At 38.0% G+C, this 23,238-nt stretch overlaps 2 protein-coding genes across 2 annotated transcripts; one reads left to right on the top strand and one right to left on the bottom strand.

The window, feature by feature from the left end:
• Positions 1-75: 75 nt before the first annotated feature.
• LOC106131020 (U-scoloptoxin(01)-Cw1a-like) lies at positions 76-4,281 on the top strand. The gene is made up of 4 exons (XM_060952782.1): positions 76-103; positions 2,461-2,624; positions 3,297-3,377; positions 4,195-4,281. The coding sequence occupies exons 1-4, from the start codon at positions 76-78 to the stop codon at positions 4,246-4,248; spliced, it is 327 nt and encodes a 108-aa protein (XP_060808765.1). The 3' UTR covers positions 4,249-4,281.
• LOC106131043 (probable chitinase 2) lies at positions 4,009-19,971 on the bottom strand. Its single transcript, XM_013330035.2, has 10 exons — positions 19,824-19,971; positions 12,464-12,628; positions 11,603-11,682; positions 10,577-10,686; positions 9,990-10,086; positions 9,258-9,473; positions 8,403-8,597; positions 7,881-8,014; positions 7,267-7,442; positions 4,009-6,032 (listed from the first exon to the last, which is right to left on the bottom strand). The coding sequence occupies exons 1-10, from the start codon at positions 19,891-19,893 to the stop codon at positions 5,761-5,763; spliced, it is 1,515 nt and encodes a 504-aa protein (XP_013185489.1). The 5' UTR covers positions 19,894-19,971; the 3' UTR covers positions 4,009-5,760.
• Between the last annotated feature and the right edge of the window lie 3,267 nt (positions 19,972-23,238).

Below are 23,238 nucleotides of genomic sequence, written 5' to 3'. Positions count from 1 at the left end.
CGCGAAATCAGTTTAATTTTTTATATTTTATTTTTTTTAACTGGCCATTAATTTAGTGTTTTGTGTCTTTGAAAAATGTTTAGGATTATTGTTTTTTTGTTGGGTATGTTTCTTTTTACTTTATATAGATATTTATACAGATTTCTTCTGATTGGTTCTAAATTAAATTTAAATATTGTTTTCTTTTTCAATCAAGCAACGGATTTTTATGCATTCTCTGTCACTGTCATTTAGATACAATTTATTCCCGAGAGTTTATACTTAGACTCACCGAAGCTTTTACAGTGAAGGAAATTTCGTGAGGAAACCTACACATTCAGGCAACTGGACGTGTAACCATGATCGATTCAATACGGGTTAGGTTCCCCTGCAAAGATTTCGCAGGTCAGGTGTAAAAACCTCACCCAATCCAGGATCCATGGTCAAAGGCATACCCCGGGCTCCTCTCCAGAGTGGTGAGGAGGCAACCGGGACTTAAGCCAGGGAGAAGAAGGTGTATACTTAGACAAAATATACTCTTATATATAGCAATCCTGACCAGGATTGCTATATTTTTTTACAAACATTAGTTTAAATACTAACATAACTATTGCTGCTCTTAAAGTGGGAAGGGAAAATAGTGTGAGAAATATCGTGTGCCGTTTGGGTCGTAGCACTTTAGAATTGGACCACTCCATCTCTTTTCCTTGGATGTCGTAAAGGAGAACAAACTTGAGATTCATTTAGGCTTGCAACCTGTCACTATTTGAATGTCAATTTCATTATTGATGCTGAAAGTTGAGAGGCCACGTGCAGCTCAATGACTCTATGATGGAATCTTTGAGAGACTGTTGGTCTGTTCTGTAAATTCGGAACAGCAAGTATATGATAATACATGCCACGCCCAATTCAACCAAGAGCATCAATATATCTGTGTTCTTAAGGTGCGTGCGGAAATCCTCTATCTGCACATTATTCACACCCCCAGCTGCATTTTGAGGGATCACCAGCTCTTCCTTAGTTTGCGACGAAGCCATTTTTTTAGCACAAGCACTAGTGTCACTTAGCACAGTAATGAGCGCTCTGGAAGCTTCCATGATGACACAATATGGACCACACAAGTCGAAACAGCTTCTCGGTACTCGGTGCACACTCTGCACCTTACACGCTTCGCGACGGTATCGAATTCGGGCGCGACAGGCTGGCGGCGCAACGTAATCTTCTGCATCCTGGCAGGGTCGCCATGTAGGGAAGTGGCGAGTGGAGACTAGTGAAACGGCCAAAGGCTGATTAAACACTGATTTATTCATACGCATGATACGCATATATATTAATAGGTGTACATGGGTGATACATACATCTCAGTACCCCTTAAGGGATAGAGACGTGATTATCATTCATATTGAATCATGGCCTGGATGGATCAGAAATCTGCACTTTCAGGCAATTTTAGGGTGTGATCAGATCACCCAGGTGATATAATCTGGGTGATCGACAATGTGTGTGATCTACGTCCCTGACAACATACATACATACATATGGTCACGTCTATATCCCTTGCGGGGTAGACAGAGCCAACAGTCTTGAAAAGACTGAATGGCCACGTTCAGCTATTTGGCTTAATGATAGAATTGAGATTCAAATAGGGACAGGTTGCTAGCCCATCGCCTAAAAAAGAATCCCAAGTTTGTCAGCCTATCTCTTAGTCGCCTTTTACGACATCGATCAGAAAGACATGTACCTAGTGGTCCTATTCTTTTTTGTATTGGTGCCGGGAACCACACGGCTAAAGGATAAAAACTTGATTAAATATAATCCTGGCTTGGCCTGGATGGATCAGAAATCTGCACATTCAGGCAATTTTCTTCTTCTTAGTCGAACACTCTTGTCAGAAACGTCGTGGTTGAGCAGACGAGGTACATGGAGAGCTCGGCGGGTCGTGTTCTTTCCCGAGGACTGTTCTCTCAGTGATGTGCTTCCATTTCTGCCGGTTACAGCAGTTGCGAGCACACTGGACTATAGTACACTCAGTAGCTATTTTGATCAGGTCTGTCCAGCGAGTTGGCGATCGGCCGCAATTTTAGGGTGTGGAATAAACTGTATAAACTTTTTTGTATTGATGCCGTGTGGTTCCCGGCACCAATACAAAAAAGAATAGGACCACTCCATCTCTTTCCCATGGATGTCGTAAAAGGCGACTAAGGGATAGGCTTACAAACTTGAGATTCTTTTTTTAGGCGATAGGCTAGCAACTTGTCACTATTCGAATCTCAATTCTATCTTAAAGCCAAATAGCTGAACGTGGCCTAACAGTCCGCTCAGGACTGTTGGCTCTGTCTACCCCGCAAGGGATATAGACGTGATTATATGTATGTATGTATGTAATAAACCATTTTTAAACCAGGAAAAATGGTCCGAAGGGTTTGCGGCAAACGATAATGTGTGTGATCTACGTCGCTGACAAACTTGTGTTTATTCCAGCGGTGTCGGCCACCTCAAGCCAGGTCCCCTACGACTACTACCACGTGCTGCACCTCCCCCACTCCCCGCCCCTCCACCCGGTGTTGCACACAGCGCCATCTACCGACTTCACGTGTCGCGGCCGTCAGAGAGGGTACTACGCTGATGTGCATACTGGATGTCAGGTATTTTGTTATGTCAATTTAATGTCAGTGCCGTGTGGTTCCCGGCATCGATAAAACAATAGTTGAGGAAGAGTGGTCCTATTTTTTATAGGACCATTCCATCTCTTTCTCAACGATGTAGTAATAGGCGACTGAGGGATAGGCTTAGAAACTTGGGATTCTTCTTTTAGGCGATGGGCTAGCAACATGTCACTATTTTAGAAAGAAAGAAAGAAAAATATTTGATTTGATATCACAAAAATTAACTATACTACTTTTAATCATTATTATTTTAAATCTCATTAGCTGTTTGGCTTAATGATATACTATTATATCATTAAGCCAAACAGCTGAACGTGGCCCTTCAGTATTTTCAAGATTGTAGTCTCTGTCTATCCCGCAAAGGTTATAGACGTGATTATATGTATGAAAGTATGCCAATTCCAACAAATCAATGGCTCAGTCTACGAGTCTACAGCCGAGTTTGTTCAGATTGCATCCTTATTGGCACTTAGGTATTTAAAAAAAAAACTGATTAAAAAATTAGCTTGTTAATGGAGCGCGCGAAATCGGTATTTTTTTTTTTTTAATATTTAACTGGCCATTAGGTAATTCAGTCTTTTGTGTCTTTGCAAAATGTTTTTCGTCTGACCTCTGGTAACACTATTTTCAATTAAAATCTTCTACTTCCAGGCGTACCATTTCTGCTGGCGTCAGCATCTAGTCAGCACTGACCTCTGTGCCAACGGAACCCTCTTCAATGAGCAATTTCAAGTAAGTTAAATTTATTAGCTGAACGTTGCCTATTGGCCTTTTCAAGGCTTTGTCTACCCCGCAAGAGATAAAGACGTGATGATATGTGAGTATGTGTGTTAAATTGATCAATTAACTTTACCGCGAGTTTCAGGGGTAGGCTGGAATGTGACCACGATCCAGGAGTTGGTGTCAAGTTCTTGTTTTTTACCTCCGTGCCAGTCTTCTTCTTCTTCTTCGTAATCTGAGAATCCTAACCCAATTTTAATTCTTGTTATATTTATAAGCTATTTCATCATCTTCGCCTGGGGTTCCACATGCGTCCTTACCTTTCTCCACAGGAGCCTATGAATATTACCCTGGATTAGTTAATTCAAGGATTTTACTCGAAGCGTCTCCCGTCTGACATCCGCATGCTTTGCAAGGGAACCTTGTCTTTGTAGGATCAAGGTTCAGATTCAGGTGCCTGAATTTGCAAGTTTCCTTACCATGTTTTTCCTTACCTTAAGAGTTATCAGTTAGTAATATAATTTATCTCTGTACTTACTCAGAAAAAAGTCCTCGTACATGCATGAAAAAAAACCACAAACAATAAACATACTTATTATATTTATGTATATTGAAATCATAAATTTTATACTTAGGTATTCACAATTTATTTTTGATGTAGACAAAATGAAAATGCTGCAGTGTAGTTTGTTCTGCCGCTTCTGTTACACATTTGGAAGCGGTAGTAGACATAATTATGAGTTTAGTTATGTTAACTTCAATAAGTGATACTTTGTATCCAGTTTTCAAAATAAATCTATTCTATTCTAAATATTTCATTTATTTTCAGGTATGTGATCATTTCTACAATGTACGCTGCGGATCTCCTTATGAAGATTTATGAATCTAATATGCTATTTAACAAAATGATGTACATATTTATTAGATATTTATTTTATTTAATGTTTGTTTAATACATTTTTTACAAGATAGCATTTTATTTTGAAACTTACCAGAATCAACCACGAAGATCGTTTTAACGTGATGTCGATAAAAGAGACTAAAGGACTAAATAATAATAAAATGTAAGCCATGGTAAAAAATAATGAATGAATCTCAATTCTATCATTAGGCCAAATAGCTGAACGAGGCCATTCAGTCTTTTCAAGACTGTTGGCTCTGTCTACCCCGCAAGGGATATAGATGTGACTATATGTATGTATGTATGTAAAAAATGAAGGTTAGCAACTTCTCTTAATATTATTTCCATTGTTATGTAAACTAATAATTGGTTTACAGCATCTTTTAAAGCACATCAATCAAAATTTTAGTTTTAAAAGGTATTATAGAATTGAAGAATACAAATAATTGATCATAAGATTCAGTCTTTTCAAGACTGGTTGACTCTGTCTATCCCGCAAGGGCCATAGACGTGACCATATGTATGTACGTATGTAAGATTAATATACAACATTACACAAAGTGATAGGCGAACCCCCGGCCCCGAAACACTTTTTTTTTTTGGACAAATTACACAGATTGAGTTAGCCTCGAAGTAAGTTCGAGACTTGCGTTACGAGATACTAACTCAACGGTACTATATTTTATAATAAATACTTATATAGATAAACATCCAAGGCCCAGGACAATCAGAGAAAGTTCTTTTCTCATCATGCCCTGTCCGGGATTTTGAATTTTTTTTTTAATTTTTGAACCCGAGGCCTCCTGTGTCACAGACAAGCGCACTACCGCTGCGCCACAGAGGCCGTCTGTAGGGGGTGCGACCGGGACCACGCAGAGAGAGAGAGAGACCAAGTGCTAGGGATGTTAGAGCATACACAAAAAAGGAACTCAATGACTAGTTCAAATGCTGTTAAAATCCTACTAATATTATAAATGCGAAAGTTTGTGAGTATGTCATGGATGTTTGTTACTCTTTCACGCAAAAACTACTGGATCGATTACGGTGAAATTTGGTATGTAGGTAGCTGATGACCCAGAATAACATATAGGCTACTTCTTATCCCGGAGTTCCCGCGGGATTGATAAGGTTTCCATGCGGACGACTCGCGAGCGACCTCTAGTATAAAATAATTGAAATAAATTGATTAAAAACCTGGGATTCCTCTTGTAGCTGATGGGCTAGACACTGTTGCAATTTTAATTCCATCATAAAGCCATACAGCTGAACATTACCTTTCAGTATTTTCAAGAATACTGGCTTTGTCTACCCCGCAGGGGATATATAGACGCGACTATGTATAAGTATAATGATTAAGACAATAAATTTGACCGCTGAAAACTTTTTTTCGTTTTTAAAGACGCAAAATCAACAAAAATCTATATACATAAACATAAATCCAATTAAATTAAAAAAATGAGTATTATACAAATTAAAAATAAATTAAACTTAAAACTACAACAGCTTAACTAGAACTAATGCTGCAAAACATAACACGCTAGCCGCGTTAACCATATTAGCTGAATCGGGTTCGTCTTTATGCGCTATCTCGTTTCCTCTCGCGACGTTCTCCATTTCGTCGTTGATTCTCTTCTCCTCTAACGCGAGGGTCATCGCTTGATCGATGGACTGCATGAGAGGGTAATTCGGGGACATTGGGTTGGGGATACGGAGGTGGAGGTTCCCATCGGAGACAGTGTATGCGGTGTGACTGCTCAGGTTATTATCTGTAATAGTTAAAGATCGGAATAGGTAGATTGAATTGGGGTCAATGAACTGAAACGTCGCACCTTTACAATTATAGAGACCTTATCCAAAAAAAAGTAGTTTTAGGAAAACAGCGAAAACTGAAACCGATCTCAAACCGAACGCACATTGGGTTATGGGAGGGCATGAAAGAGACAGAAATATACGCGTAGCTCCTCTCACGCGAAAATAGGCCTTTGTTTTAATAAAAGTTGGTGGGTATGGTTTTTTTAAGTCATTCTATGACTGAAAGTCAAAATTTTGGATTAGGTCTCTATAATTCTAAAGGTGCGACGTATATATTAATATGGACATGCCTCCGTCCGGGATTGCGGTATATGTAAATTATTAAAATCTTAATTTCCGGAACTTTTACAAGTGGGATGAAGAATATATTAGTGGTAGCTGTTTTCCCCCGAATTCGTTCACGTAAATTATAGTCCTATGTTACCCGCGGACAATGTAGTTTACTGTAAGTGTAAGTACTGAAATGGAATCCCGGAAAAGAGGCTTATCCATGTTATGCTTTCTATGGTAATTCATGATGCAAGAACATAAAATCAATCTACCTATTCCGATCTCTGGTAATAGTGTACAAGCTATTGTTCTTAATAACTTAGTAGTAAGTTTGTAATTATGGTTTGTTATTTTAGTTTCATTTCTTTTTTTTCATCTAACTTTTAAGTATGTATACTTTTATTTTATTATGTACCTAACCGTTTCAAGGCAACGAACGAACATCTATAATATTATGTAAATAGTAATTTAAGTTCTCATGTAAGAGACAAATTGTCTTTATGAGAATAAATGTCTTTAAACCTTAATAGGTGTATTACGCATTTTATCAAGACTTTTGTCCTGACATCTGTGACAATTTCATGTCAAAACCTAATCTATGCCTATGGCAAATTAGTTTTTTTTACTATGTTTTTCTACTTATACTGAAACTATTTTCTATTATATTAGAGTGATTGAAAATCGGCACAAGGCATCACTTGCATGAAATTAAAAAAAAAAAAAAATGAAGTGGTTTTTTTCTGAGCCAATTTTCAATCTCTTGAAAAATTTTAATTTTAAATTATCTGTCTGATTTTTTTTTGCTTTTTGTGTTCAATATATTATTTTAAAAACTAAACAGAAAATTCTATTGAAACCAAAATTAAAGTAATGTCCGTTACCCTCCAATAAGTGAGGAATACTTTTTAGCAGTTTTACCTCGTAAGTGAAGTGTTTTCAAAGCCTCCTTTAGAACAGGATCGTTCTTCAACGTCTTGTATCTGTCATAGAAATCTTTAAACGCGTCCGGCTCGCCTTGCTTACAGTTTCCATTAAAATCATCCGTGTCTATGCTCCACACCATCACTCCACCGAGATTGTAATCTATTGCCATTCTACAAAGAAGTGATTTTTATATTAACTGCTTTTCTTTCTCTCACTATACTGTTTTCCATAATGTAGATGGCCAAATTGACCGCAGTAAAGAAATAAATATTTGTGGGCAAAAGTTCCTCTGCAAAGGTTGCGGAGGTCAGATGGGAGTCGCTTCGTGTAAAATTTTGACTTACCCAATCGTGCAAAAAGGCATACCCGGGTCGTCTCTCCAGAATGGTGAGGATGTAATGAAATTAACGCCAATTGGCAGCCACTTATTACACGGGCACAAATTTCGTGAAGTATTCTACTGTAGTTTCAGGGGTCAGCTTTACGACATTTCTTTCTCCACTTTATAGTATCGTCAGTTTTTAATCCATTGGCATGTGTATCATCTAAGCGACTACTTGTAATTAATTCGACTTTACTCTAGAATTATTAGAATATCATCTACATACTTGACTTTGGCAGCAATGGACCTTCTATTATCATAAGAAAGGACCTTCTCTCCATTCCTGAGGTAAGGTGTTGACGTTTGCTCATGCCACAGCTTTTGCCAGGAAGACCCATTGTTCTCGATTTCCATACAAATCTAGAAAAAAGGGGGAATCAGTCAGAGATGGTAATTTGAAAGAAGTCATAGAATTAGTCTAGTCGTACTGAATATGTAAAATGAAGAGGTGAAGATGTAGAAACAGCAAAAATATGTTAAGATGGTTAAGTCATGTGGAGAGGATGAATGAAAGCAGGTTGACTAAGCAAATATACAAGGAGAGTGTGGAGAGGAAGGTCGGAGTGGGAAGGATAGGCCTTGGCCTATGAACGTATCTTGATCAAATTAAGCCGAGCTTGAATGAAAAGGGTCGACTGTGGATAAAGAGAAAGCAGTATGTACTAGTATTTTCATATAAGTCCAGTTGATTCACTTCAGGACAAATATGAAAATACTAGTTAGTGGTGCTATATAATTTAAAACTCACCTCATTATACCCCATGAATCCATTCTCCCCAGTATATGGTCCTTTAAAACCAGAAGCCTCCACCTTCGTCACACCAAATTCAACATGGGTGATGTTGGGGTTTTTCAGCACGAAAGTACGGCCATACATCGGTAGACCTAACACCATTTTGTGGGGTTTTACACCATGGTCCAGCATGTACTTGATGGTGTATTCCTGAAAAATGGGAAATCATCAGCGGTCTATAAGCAAAGCAAGTATGGAAATGAATATAAATGATGACTCGTTTTTGGATTCTTTCTAGCAACATGTTACCTACATTGCACTACAATAAAATGTGAAGCAAATCTTCATTGCATCGAAAAATTTTAACCAAACAGCTAAATACATCTTTGCAAAATCTTGTCACAAGATATCTGCACTAATTACTTTAAAATATTTCTGTGGTACTACCATACGTTTCTATTTTAAGCCGGGCACATACAGCGCTAACGAAAGTTGGAGCAACTTCATTGGCTCTAAAATTTAGGCAACCTTTACTATTCCTTTAGGGCCGTGTGGTTACCGCCACAAATAGAAAAAATAATAGGACCACTCCATCTCTTTTCCATGTCGTAAAAGGCGACTAAAGGTAAGCTTATAAACTTGGGATTCTTTTAGGCGACAGGCTAGCAACTTGTCAGTATTTGAGTCTCAATTCTATCATTAAGCCAAACAGCTGAACCTGACCTATCAGTCTTTAAGACTGTTGGCTCTGTCTACCCCGCAAGGTGATTATATGTATGTTTAATGTTCGTTAGCGGAATATACATAGACGACTCGGTGTATTATTGAAAACCTACAACAATGCCACAATAAATTAATAGGTAACATTACCACACTCAACACATCATCATCACTGATCCCCCTCAGCGGCGCATTGGCCCCCACGGTACCGTCCCAAGTTCCATGGTAATCGTAACACATCATATGGATGAGGTCCAGGTGCTGACTCAGCCTGGGTAGGTCGTAGGCGACGTCCATTGTGCTCTTGCCGGCGCCGAACGCGGCTGTGAGGATGTAGCCGTGGTCTCTGAACGCTTCTTTCAGTTCCTAGAAGATGTATTTAAGATTTTTTTTAAATTAAATTAAAATATTTACATACAAAAAATCACGCCTCTTTCCCGGAGGGGTAGGCAGAGACTACATCTTACCATTTGCCACGATCTCTGCATACTTCCTTCGGTTTCGGGTACTCTTGACCTGACCCTTTACCAGGACGTACTTAATTTGATCAAGATACGTTCGTCTAGGCCTTCCCACTCCGACTTTTCCCTACATACTCAGTGAATGTGTTAAAATACATACATACATATAATCACGTCTATATCCCTTGCGGGGTAGACAGAGCCAACAGTCTTGAAAAGACTTAATCATAGAATTAAGATTCAAATAGTGACAGGTTGCTAACACATCGCCAAAAAAACGAATCCCAAGTTTGTAACCCAATCCCTTAGTCGCATTTTACGATATCCATGGAAAAGAGATGGGAGTGGTCCTATTCTTTTTGTATTGGTGCCGGGAACCACACGGCACTGCACACGATACATTATCAGAGACTGAATCTACCTTGACAAGAGAAACGTAGTTGTTCTTATCCTGTTCCACGCCCCCTCTCTTGGCGGGGTACTCCCAGTCAAGGTCCAAACCGTCGAATTTGTATTTGCTGAAACATGTTAAGATCAGATTAATCCAGATTTTCTTCATTAAATATTATTAATAAATCTTCTTCATAATTCTGACTCGACAATGTTCGAGTCGCAACGTTCTGGCTAAATATGGCTTAAAACCATGCGTGTCTAGAATAAAATTCGCCTTCGAAAAGAATAGGACCACTCCATCTCTTTCCCATGGATGTTAAAAGCGACTAAGGGATAGGCTTATAAACTTGGGATTCTTCTTTTAGGCACTGGGCTAGCAACCTGCCACTATTTGAATCCCAATTCTATCTTAAAGCCAAAAAGCTGAACATAACCTATGTCTTTTCAACCCCTCTGTCTACCCCGCACGGGATATAGACGTGATTATATGTATGTATAAAACCCCCCCTCCTCTTAAAGGGGCCATACAGGGGGCCAGTTTTTTCAGTGAACTTTTTACGAAGTTATCGAAGTCACGAGCAAAGCTATAGTATATAAATAATATTATCTACTCACTTTAAGAAAGAGAGAACACTATCGATGAACTTTTTCCTTCCCTCTCTAGTGGCGGTCATGTTGGAATATCTGGCGGAGCCTTCGTTCCAACCCCCAATGGCGATGGTCACCTTAAACAGATACAAAAATATATATATTTCAAGCGTTAAAAGAAAAAAAAAAGAAACAAACTCAAATATATATTCTAAGCAATTAAAAAAAAAGAAAAGAGAATTATCTTTTCTTTGTCATTATAATGATCGCACACAAGGGCATGCCGTTTGGTTACCGGCACCAATAACACAAAAGAATAGGATCACTCCATCTCTTTCCCATGGATCTCGTAAAAGGCGACTAAGGGATAGACTGATAAACTTGGGATTCTTCTTATAGGCGATAGTCTAGCAAGCTGTCAATATTTGGATCTTAATTCTATCATGAAGCCAAACAGCCGAAATGGCCTATCAGTCTTTTCAAGTCTGTTGGCTCTGTCTACCCCGCAAGGGATGTAGACGTGATTAGAAGTATGTTTGTATGGAAGTGTGAATGGGACTGTTGGAGTGGGAAGGCCTAGACGAACGTACCTTGATCAAATCGGAGACGTTCTAGCAAAAGGTCACCTTGCAGGGTTGAGCTTGCATGAAGGGAGTTATTAATGTGGATGAAGCGAAAGAAGTATGCAGGGATCGTGGCAAGTGAAAAGTTTTGGTCTGTGCCTACCCCACCGGGGAAGAGGCGGGATTTATGTATGTATGTATGTATATATTTCATGCATTAAAAGAAAGTTATAAAGAAGATAAAATAATGACCTTTTTCGTTGTCATAATATAGATCGCTTCGCTCGCTCGATTCGGCTCGCTCCGCAATTTGGTTCATATATTACGCTCGTCACAACTAACTATTACTTTTTTTGGAAATTCCTTCGGAAGTGAATCCCCATTTATTTATTTTTTAGACACGAGAGAATAAAAGTAGGAGTAAAGTACCTACCTTTACATACATACATATGGTCACGTCTATATCCCTTGCGGGGTAGACAGAACCTACCTTTAAATGCGGATATCGTTCCTTCAACGCTAGGATTTTGTTGACAGCGCCTGAGTTCCTTTGGAAGTCCATCCATTCGTCTGAAAAAATATATTTCGTACAATTTATTTTTAGTGCCTTGTGATTCCCGGCACCAATAGAAAAAGAATAGGACCACTCCATGTCTCTCCCATGGATGTCGTAAAAGGCGACTGAGGGGTAGACTTATAAACTTGGGATTCTTCTTTTAGGCGATGGCCTAGCAACCTGTCACTATTTCAATCTCAATTCTATATTAAAGCCAAATAGCTGAACGTGGCCTATCAGACTTTTCAAGACTGTTGGCTCTCGTCATATATAGGAAAGAGATGGAGTGGTCCTATTCTTTTTTCTATTGGTGCCGGGAACCACACGGCCTAAAACTCGCACTAACCCCTCTGTCACTATTGGATGGTTCATAATATCGCGTGATAAATAATCTTATTGGTTACTAGCCTATCGCCTAGAAGTAGAATCCCAAGTTATAAGCCATAGCTTGATTGACTTTTATAATCTGTACCAGAAAAACGCAGCAGTGACAGGCACTATGTTTTTTCTTCGCTTTCAGACCAGCATTGAAGCTTGCACTAAATGACGGTGCTCACATTCCCTTAGTCGCCTTTACTACATCCATTGGAAAGTAATGGAGTTGTTCTATTGCTATGTTATGAAAGAGCGGTGCCTCCTGGCTCAAGCAAAATTTGCTTAAAAGGAGACTCCCACAACTCGTGTTATGTATTTACCTTTGGTTACCTAAATAAACATTTTTATTTTTTATTTTTATTCTAAAACACGACAGACACATAGCTCGAAGCATACAAGTTTTATTGTTAAGATTCCTACCCAAACTTTTGATGGTATTAAGTTTGTCGTCCAATCCAGCAAAGGTGTAGACTAAGTGCGTGCATAGTGAAGGGTTAAGGTTGTCGACTTCAAACTGCCCAGCGCCCTTCCTGTAAGCGGCCCATGTGGCCACATAGCAGACAACGGCTTTGCCGTGTCTGGGACCTGGAAGAAAATAAACATACATACATACACATACATATAATATAGCTGTTTCGATTTTTTATTATGACGTGAAACGCGCTATAAAAACAGCGTCGCGCGTGTCATGCAATCCCCGCTGTCACTATTTGAATTTATCTGTCCAGTCTTTTGGACATTGTTGGATCAAAATCGAATCCTGGTCATTGTGAGATGAAAAAAAAATACATATATACATACATATAATCACGTCTATATCCCTTGCGGGGTGGACAGAGCCAACAGTCTTGAAAAGACCGATAGGCCACGTTCAGCTGTTTGGCTTTATGACGGAATTGAGATTCAAATAGTGACAGGTTGCTAGCCCATCGCCTAAAAGAAGAACCCCAAGTTTATAAGCCTATCCCTTAGTCGCCTTTTACGACATCCATGGGAACGAGATGGAGTGGTCCTATTCTTTTTTTTATTGGCGCCGGGAACCACACGGCACAAAAGAAAATAAAAGTAGATTTAAATGCGCGTCGAGTGGAGGGATAAAATGGAATGCTGACCTCGCCCATTTATGCGGCAGTAAAGCATTCTTGTAGGTAGACACAGGTTCAAATCCTACTGTGCCCATGTACATCTTTCAGTGGATTATTAGTTTGAATGTTACCCTATGCCCTCACGGCAAAACACATCGTGAGGAAACCTGCACATTTTATTAACTTAACGTAAGCATGATCTATGGCTTAGGTTCCCCTGCAAAGGTTGCGGGGGTCAGATAGTCGCTTTGTTTATAAACCTAGCCTACCCAATCATCATCATGGTTGTTGTGAAAAGGTGGACTGTATGATTAGATTAAATAAAATTGGATATTATAATGAAAAATGATAAAAACTTGTGAACAGTCGAATTGGTTCAAAAACTACGGCGATATAGACCAAAAAATGTTGTGGAAAGGTGGACTGTATGATTAGATAAAACAAAATTGGATATTATAATGAAAAATTATAAAACTTGTGAACAGTCGAATTGGTACTTTTATTTGACGTTAGTGACAGACATAAAAAATAAAAGTAAACATTATACAAAAAAGGTTGTTATAAAAATAGCTCACAACAATGGTCCAGAAAGCGATAGTTCGGTCTAAACCAATATAAATGGAACAATTTCCTGTAGACTGGTGTTACGCCTGGGCCGATATTGAGTCGCAGGTTATATTTCGCGATTAAGATTACGCGCTGTGGTAGGCTGGTGGCGAGTGACGTTTGATATGTCGCCACAGATTCTTCGCTGCTATTGGCTGAGCGCATCGTATTCTTGCTATGATTGGCTAATGGCGTGTGATGTACAATAATGTGCAACAGTAGGAAAAAGATAAGACCTCGAGAGTTTTATTTACTTTCTAATAGAACCTTTTTAGTAGCCAGTTGGGTAATGATTAATTAATCTACCAGTTTTGGGAACGGGTAACTGTTATTAAAATTATAATGACCAACATCATTAGCAAAACACAAAATGTTTTCTAATAGATAGCAAATTTGTAATACTCTCATAATTGATTCAACTGATGAGTTTCAAGAATGAGTTATTTTATTTATTAGATATACTGTTTTGTTAGGTACAAGAGTTACGTATGTGTAAAGCGTATCGTATAAAAAGAGAGTATTATAAGTATCGTATAAAGCGAAAGATGCAATGCAGGGATCGTGGCAAGTGGAAAGTTGCAAGTCCTGTACCCTTCCGGGAAAAATTTGTAATTTTATATGAAATGATGATATGATGATCGTTAATGAATTCGAGAGATTGTCCCGAAATTACAGTATATAAACCGGTTTTTATGTAAAAAATATGACATTAATCTTGACTTCGTCAATTGAAGACAACTTTCATACTAGTTTTTTAACCACTTTACAACATGGCAGGAGTTCTTAAGTATTACTATGCTTTAGTTTTTTTTATCAACATATACATACATATCGTCATATCTTTATCCCTTACGGGGTAGACAGAGCCCGTTCTTGAAAAATCTGGATCACTATTTGAAGCTCAATGATAGTACTGTTTTTCTTAACATTTCCCCGTTGTGGGCTACTACTGGAAAAAAATTCTTTTAAAAATAAAGTATTCTCTTTAGTTTAAGTTCTATTCTTACTTTTTGATGTACATAAATAAAATAAATAAGTTGTATCTACGACTGAAATATATTAACAAAAAATCTATAGAAGATGGGCACATATGTCAATTTAACATCGGACGAAGTCTCGAGCAAAAGATATCTACATAATTTGTATAAATTTATGTCAATCTTTGACCATAAAAAAACTGGTTTCTCGATCGAATCCGGTTGAAATGTAATTTATTAATGAATAAACAGAATAAACAGACGAACACACGGACTACTTTGTTATTATTTCTTACATACATACATACATACATATGGTCACGTCTATATCCCTTGCGGGGTAGACAGAGCCAACAGTCTTGAAAAGACTGAATGGCCACGTCCACAGGTTGCTAACCCAACGCCTAAAAAATAATCCCAAGTTTGTAAGCCTATCCCTTAGTTGCTTTTTACGACATCCCTGGGAAAGAGATATGAGTGGTCCTATTCTTTTTTGTATTGGTGCCGGGAACTACACGGCACATTATTATTTCTTTCAAATTAAAATTCAAAACTTTTATTCATTACCAGCTGTGCCCGCGACTTCGTCCGCGTGGAATATCATTGAAGCCCTCAAGTATGAATAATTTTCCCCTTTTTTTTACATTTTCCATTATTTCTTTGCTCCTTATAGTAGCAGCGTGATGTTATATAGCCTGCAGCCATGCTCGATAAATGGTCTATTCGAGGCAAAAAGAATTTTTCAATTCGAACCAGTAGTTCCTGAGATTAGCGCGTTAAAACAAACAAATAAACTCTTCAGCTTTATAATATTAGTATATGTAGATATGTATTGATTATGGGATACGTCAATATTATTTAATAATTGTCATATCTTTTTGTTTCACAACATTGGTTGACGTCAAATAAATTACTTAAAACTAAGTTGTGCAGAAGGAGCGGTAACAAACTGCACTGCAGCATTTTCTTCAACAACGTCAACTTTACAACTATCCAAACTTAGAATAGAAATGTGGATGAGAGAATAGACATTGTTATGATTAATTGACTTATATGAAATTTGAATAATAAAAAAAATGTGCCGTGTAGTTCCCGGCATCAATACAAAAAAGAATAGGACCACTCCATCTCTTTCCCATGGATGTCGTAAAAGATGACTAAGGGATAGGCTTACAAACTTGGGATTCTTTTTAGGCGATGGGCTAGCAACCTACTTGTATTTGAATCTCAATTCTATCATTAAGCCAAATAGCTGAACGTGGCCATTCAGTCTTTTCAAGACTGTTGGCTCTGTCTTCTCTGCAAGGGATATAGACGCGACCATTTATATGTATGTATGTATGTAATATTTTTTTTTTATATGAATCGACGATTTTAAATAGATTTATGTACAGAGTGTGCTTAATTTTGATTTAGGTTCAAACTAATATACAATTCTTTACGAGGTTCCTGTGTCAAGCTCAATGCAAGTCTGTTTCGGAATGTAAGTCGCAAGTTTCCTACATTCGTCATTAAACAAAAGTTATCTAACCTTGGTGCGACCGGCAAGTCTTTTACCTGTTACATTTATTCATTTACATGGTTTTCTTGTTTTGATGTCAAAACAAGTTTACTACCTATATGAGAAATACCTATGTTGGTGTCACTATTATTCAATTAAGGAAGAAGAAGTAGAAGAAAGAGTTCTGCCTACCCCTCCGGGAAAAAGGCATGATTTTATGTATGTAGGTACGGTCGCGTTCATAATTGCAGTCATAGTTCGCAAAACTTTATAGCTTGCAGTCACCGCTGTCACTCACACATTCACACAAATAACACAATAAACAACAAACGGTTAAGCGTTGGGTAACGCGCCATCAAGAAGAGGGTAGTGTAAAAAGTCGACCGCTCAGCGACCGTCGTCCGCTAATCAACACAGCGACACGCCACACAGCGGAGATCCATGGTGGAACAGTACGAAAATAATGGCTTCATACCGACCAGAACATTTGCGGAACAGTTCGACACATCAGTGGTTACTGTTCGTCGAGTTTGCACCGTGAGGCACTATTCCACAGAGAGCCAGCAAGAAAGCCGTATTTATCCGAAATAAATAAGCAAAAACATTTAGAATTTGCTCGGCAGTATTTGGATTTTGACTGGAACACGGCGATATTTACGGACAAAAAGTTCGTTTACGTCATCGCAACACGGTGGGCTTCATTTATGGCGAAGAAATGCAACTCGGTATGAAGAAAAAAATATTGTGCCAAATATGGAGTCTGGACACATATCTGTAAATATGTGGGGCTGGATGAGTGCTGCTGGACCTGGGGAACAGGTGTAGATAGCAGGACGCGCTACAGCTGCTCATTATGTGCAAGTGCTGCAAGAAACCATGTTACCAACTGTGCGGTGTATTTATCCGATTGATGATATGCAATATCATTTGTGCAAGACAACTACCCTGTGTATCGAGTCCATATAGTGTGTGAAAGGTTCTGCCAGTTTATATTAAAACTACTACTTAGATAGTATTTTAAGGACAGCTTCAATATCTTTTCTTTATGAAAACGAATAATTAAGCTGTAACCTTAATAACAGGAGATAGGTAAATTAGTGTAATATGCTGTATGTATACCTTTATATAATCATCAATATGTAAACAAAACTATAGGTAAACTGTTTCAATAAAATTTACTAATTTTAATTATTGAGTGTTTTATTTTGCTCCCTCTTGTTTAATATTTCTTGCTGATTTCCGTGTTTGAAGACACGGGTATCGTAATTCTTAGATATCAGTTAGTTAGTTAGTCAGTCAGTTACTTAGTTCAAATGGCACCTTGAAACATTAAAAATTGTCAGTAACAATATATTTTTTTTTAATAGACAGAAATTCCTTGAATAACTTCGGAATCCGCTAGTAACTAGAACAAGCGAGTGTGAGCAAGCGAGATTATCTAATATATCTTAGATCTCACTTGCACAAACGAAGTAATAAAATTGCTACCCAATAACTTTCAAAGGAACCACTACCTATGTTAGGGTCGTGTGCAGACAAACTTTCAACTTTATTGAAATGATATAAGTCTGGCAGTCGCAGGCTTCCCTCTATAGGCAAATCTTATGCAAATAATGAGAGACGACGATATCTCGATCGACAATTATCGGGCCCAGTTCGGACATCGTTGATTACCCTCTCTTTCTGTTTTGTTATGTTATATGTCATAGAATAATAAACTGTTTTACTTAGTAATCATTGGTATTAAAGACCGTATTCATTTGAAGGAATATTTATTCTTTTTAAATATGCATGTGTGTGTGTATCTAGTGGAACCACAGTGCACGCTATTTTAACCCGTAAGAATTTTAAAACTATGACTGCAGATATGAACGCGATCGTACATAATATTATAATACTTGCAGTGTGGTTCCCGGCACCGAGGAGATCCAATGGATGTCGTAAGAGGCGACTAAGGAATAGGCTCATAAACTTGGGATTCTTCTTGTAGGCGATGGACTAGCAACCTGTCACTATTTGAATCTCGATATAATTGATATTAAGTCAAACAGCTGAACGTAGTCTCAGTATCTTTTCGAGACTGTTGGCTCTGTTTACCCCGTAAGGGATATAGACATGTTTTAAATATGGTTACAAAGAAAATGTGACTAGAGGACGTTGCACCTTAATTTTGCTAGTGTTGCCAACCGTAAAATTGTGTCTTGAATTTAATTCAACTTTCCCTTAACCGAGGTAAATATTCCGAGTAATGACAGTATTATTTTAAGCAGAAAACCGTAGCGCGAGGCAACGTGAATCACGTTTTGTGATAGACTATATTTTGCGCGTGGTTTTGTTCCGGTGGGAATTTCCAGAAATGTCTATAATATACCTGAAGTGTTTGTCTTTGTTCCATACATACATATAGTCACGTCCTGAACCCCTGCGGGGTAGACAGAACAGTCTTAAAACGACCAAAAGGCTACTTTATGATTAAATTGAGGGATTGTTATAAATATAATCAAAATTCCGTGCCGCCGTGCATAGCCGCGTGGTTCCTGGCACCAATACAAAAAAGAATAGGAGAAAGAGATGGGGTGGCCATCTCTTTCTCATAAAAGGCGACTAAGGGATAGGCTTACAGACTTGGGATTCTCTTTTAGGCGATTCTATTATTAAGCCAAATAGCTGAACGTGGCCATTCAGTCTTTTCAAGACTGTTGGCTCTGTCTACCCCGCAATATAGACATGACCGTATGTACATACATAAAATCACGCCTCTTTCCCGGAGGAGTAGGCAGAGGCTACCTCTGACCGTATGTATGTATGTATAATCAAAATCGTCTTGTCGGTGAGTGAGAATGGAAGGCCTAATGAGACAAACGTACCTTAATCAAATTGGACACGTTTTGGCGAAAGGTCAGGTCAAGTGTACCCGAAACCGACAAGCTTGCATGAAGAGAGTTATGAATGTGGATGAAGAGAAATATGTAGCATTGCAGGGATCGTGGCAAGTGGAAAGATTAAGTCTCTGCCTACTTCTCTGGGAAAGAGGTGTGATTTTATGTAGGTATCTAGAGGCCGCCCGCGAATCCGTCCGCGTGGAATCCTTCCGGCGGGGACTCCGGGCTAAAAAGTAGCCTATATGTTATTCTGGGTCTTCAGCTACCTACTTACCAAATTTCGTTGTAATCGGTTCAGTAATTTTTGCGTGAAAGAGTAACAAACATCCATACTGACATCCTAATAATTATACTCACAAACTTTCGCATTTATAATATTAGTAGGATGTAAAATTTACACGCAAGGAAGAAAGTTTTTCATAAAGATAAATGCATTTCAAATAATAATAGTGCCGTGTGGTTCCCGGCGCCAATAATGTGTAACCATGATCGAATACAGGTCAGGTTCTCCTGCAAAGGTTGCGGAGGTCAGATGGGACTCGATTCGTGTAAAAACCTGACTCACCCAATCATTCCGGTCTACAGCCAGGTGAGGACGCAATTTGAACCAACTCCAGGGGGATGATGAAAAGTACTATAACACCCCCCTTTCCCGTCTTCGGTTCACACGCCACGCGCAAGACAACAACAAGTTTCCTACACAAAGGTAACAACAAAAGTAAATTATACCACCAGAAGACTGGGCCGTCACCGAAAATCCATAAAAAAGCGCGACAAACAAACACACACTTCTTAACATTTCGCGTTAAATATTATTCTTTTTTTAAATATCGGCAACGTTTTGTTACAAAATCATCACACGACTGTGCAGCCGTGCGGTCAGATCGCGACTGGGTTTTTGCGCTGCGCGGGCGCCTTTCACTTTAAGTGTGCAATTCGCGATTTAAAAATGGTAACAGAGTTTGTGTCCGTGGATGCGAAACTGATAATGTCGCCTATTACGTCATCCATGGAAAGATATATACACTTGTCACGCCATACAGCTGACCGTGGCCTTTCAGTCTATTCAAGGCTCTGTCTACCCCGCAAAGTATATAGACGTGATTATGTGTGTGTATGTGCAAAAATTTAAATGTGTACGTACTTATTCAAAATTTTGTTTAATAAATGTAACATTCCATATGTAAGCTTAAATGTACTGATCACAATGACTCTTATTCCTCACCATTCTGGAGCGGAGCTGAGCTTCCGCCCTTGACCATGGATTCTGGATTTGGGTGAGTCAGGCTTTTACACAAAACCTCTGACCGTCTGACCTCCGCAACCTTTGCAGAGAACCTCAACAATATTAGATCATGGTTGCACATTCAGACTGAATGTGCAGGTTCCCTCACTATGTTTTCCCTCACCGTATACCTACAGCATCGGTTAGTACTCAAACTAATGTACATTATGTATGTACAAATGAATTATGTACATTTTACAGGCCGAGGTAGGATTTGAACCTTTGCCCCTACACGCATTACCTGCACATTTAGCCTGGCACCTAAACCATTCGACCACCGACGCTATCACTCATCAAAATGACTCACTTCTTGTAATTTCGAGGAAATGACGTGAGTCAACAATTTATTTACTTAATTTTAAGAACCGCCGTATTAATAGACATTTTTTTATTCTGTTTATAAATGTGCACTATAATTATAGTTGACTCATATAATATTAACTTCATTATCCTGATATTGTGTGACTTTTCCCTTTATTTTTTCATTTGTGAACACAAAATCACATACAGGAGAGCATTTAACACAGAAACTTTAGTACGAAGGTGCTACTTATTTTAATTTAAAGTACTTGGGTGACCGAGTTGTGCTCGGTGGATGTCAGAAAATCCATAAAGTAGTCAAAAAAAAAAACTTAAATATTTAAAAACCACTGAACCACTTAAATATTGAAAAACATTTAAGACAATTACTTGCCGAGAATCGACACCAATGTTAATTCCAATCGCGCACCGAACGCACCATCGATAACGTGGCTGCATGCGCCAAAATTATCAATGTAATCATCAATGTAAACTCACATGGCAAAATTATTTTGAGAGAAAATATGGAAAAACATTATTCCCAGACAGACGTAGTACGTATGCACCAATTTCACCAAAATCGTTAGCGCCATTTGCGAGAACGCGACTACAAATATTGCTCATTTATATACTTTAAGATATAAGATACTTCTTAGGTTCCAAAAAAAAGGAAAATTTAAACCTTAATAGTGTTAGTTTGCCTTTTTCGTACTCCTGTAGATATTAAAGTCCGTTTAGTTTTTGCGTGAAAGAGTAACAAACATCGAAGGAGACAAAACAGAAGAAGCGGAGGATCAAACTACACTTCATCATAATCACCGGACGTAAATTTACAAATATAGATTTCTTAAATCTAATACGTAGTCAAAGCACATTGTCTACATTAAAAATATGAATGAAAAAAGTTGTTCGTGAGTCAGTCACCTTTTCGTTTTGCAAAACCAGTTCAAGCGTTGACTGCGTCTCTGATTGATACATATACATACATACATACATATAATCACGTCTATATCCCTTGCGGGGTAGATAGAGCCGACAGTCTTAAAAATACTAATAGGCCACGTTCAGCTGCTTGGCTTAATGATAGAATTGAGATTCTAATAGTGACTGGTTGCTAGCCTGTCGCCTAAAGGAAGAATCCCAAGTTTATAAGCCTATCCCTTAGTCGCCTTTTACGACATCCATGAGAAACTGATAGAGTGGTATTATTTTTTCATATTGGTGCCGGGAACCATACGGCATTCTCTGATTGATATATATGGGTCATCTTATGTGGAATAATCCTGGCGGGAGTCCCGATTTGGTCAACTTATGGAGGATTCCAGGGTTTGCCTGTTAACTATCGGGAGATCGAGTGGTCCTAACTGAAAGGGCCTGAAAAAACTGTATGAGTTTATCACAAACTAATATCTTAAGTTAAATCTTTAAATTTACATACTTACATAAATATATATAAAATCACGCCTCTTTCCCGGAGGGGTAGGCAGAGACTATCTCTTTAAATTTATTATAATTTATTTATTTCTTTTACTTGTATGTAATTGTTTATTGTTATTTTAATTCTATCATAAAGCCAAATAGCAGAACGTGGCCATTCAGTCATTTCAGTTATAGAAACGCTTGTTGATTTTGATTTCATTGAAATAAAATGAATTTTAACGCAAAATAATAAATTTTAATTTTAATGTGAACTCTGTCACAGTTTGTTTTCTTTTTGTGTAAACACATTATGTGAGATACGACCTAGAGCTGATTTTACTACTTTTTTATTATTGTTTACAAAATATATTCAGATATATACACATATTTCAGTCCATTATCTCTCGTCAGTCGTAATCTCTGCTAGGAAAGAGGCATCTAACATCCTTCTTCCTTCTTCTTCTCGTAATCTCTGCTAGGAAAGAGGCATCTAACATCCTTCTTCCTTCTTCTTCTCGTAATCTCTGCTAGGAAAGAGGCATCTAACATCCTTCTTCCTTCTTCTTCTCGTAATCTCTGCTAGGAAAGAGGCATCTAACATCCTTCTTCCTTCTTCTTCTCGTAATCTCTGCTAGGAAAGAAGCATCTAACATGCTTCTTTCCTAGCAGAGATTACGAGTATATCTTTTAATTTTTCATGATCCTTTTATATTTATTTACATACATATAATCACGTCTTTATCCCTAACGGGGTAGATAGAGCCACATTTTTCTTTCACCAAAGTATTCAGTTTTTCCACACACTTCCATCCAATAGTTTAGCTGAAATACTTATGATAGAATTATTTGAAATTCATTGTGATGGACAGGATACTAGCAATTAGAAAAAATCCAAGTTTATAACCTTTTCCACGATTGACTCTTACGACATTCACAGGCAAAAAGATCCTGTTTTAAAATGGAACACATTTTTTTTTGAGGTCTAAGAAAATAAAACAAACAAAGTGTAATTTTCTTTTTATTTTATCAATACGTAACAACTATAAGTTATTTAAAATTAAAATAAATAGATTACAGGAGATCAATACTCAACCAAGTTCATGAAATGGCAAGCGAAGCAATAAAAATAAACAGTTTCTA

This window comes from Amyelois transitella, chromosome 29 (genome assembly GCF_032362555.1).
Source record: "Amyelois transitella isolate CPQ chromosome 29, ilAmyTran1.1, whole genome shotgun sequence".
Taxonomy (NCBI): domain Eukaryota; kingdom Metazoa; phylum Arthropoda; class Insecta; order Lepidoptera; family Pyralidae; genus Amyelois; species Amyelois transitella.
This window is presented reverse-complemented; position numbering and strand designations above follow the sequence as displayed.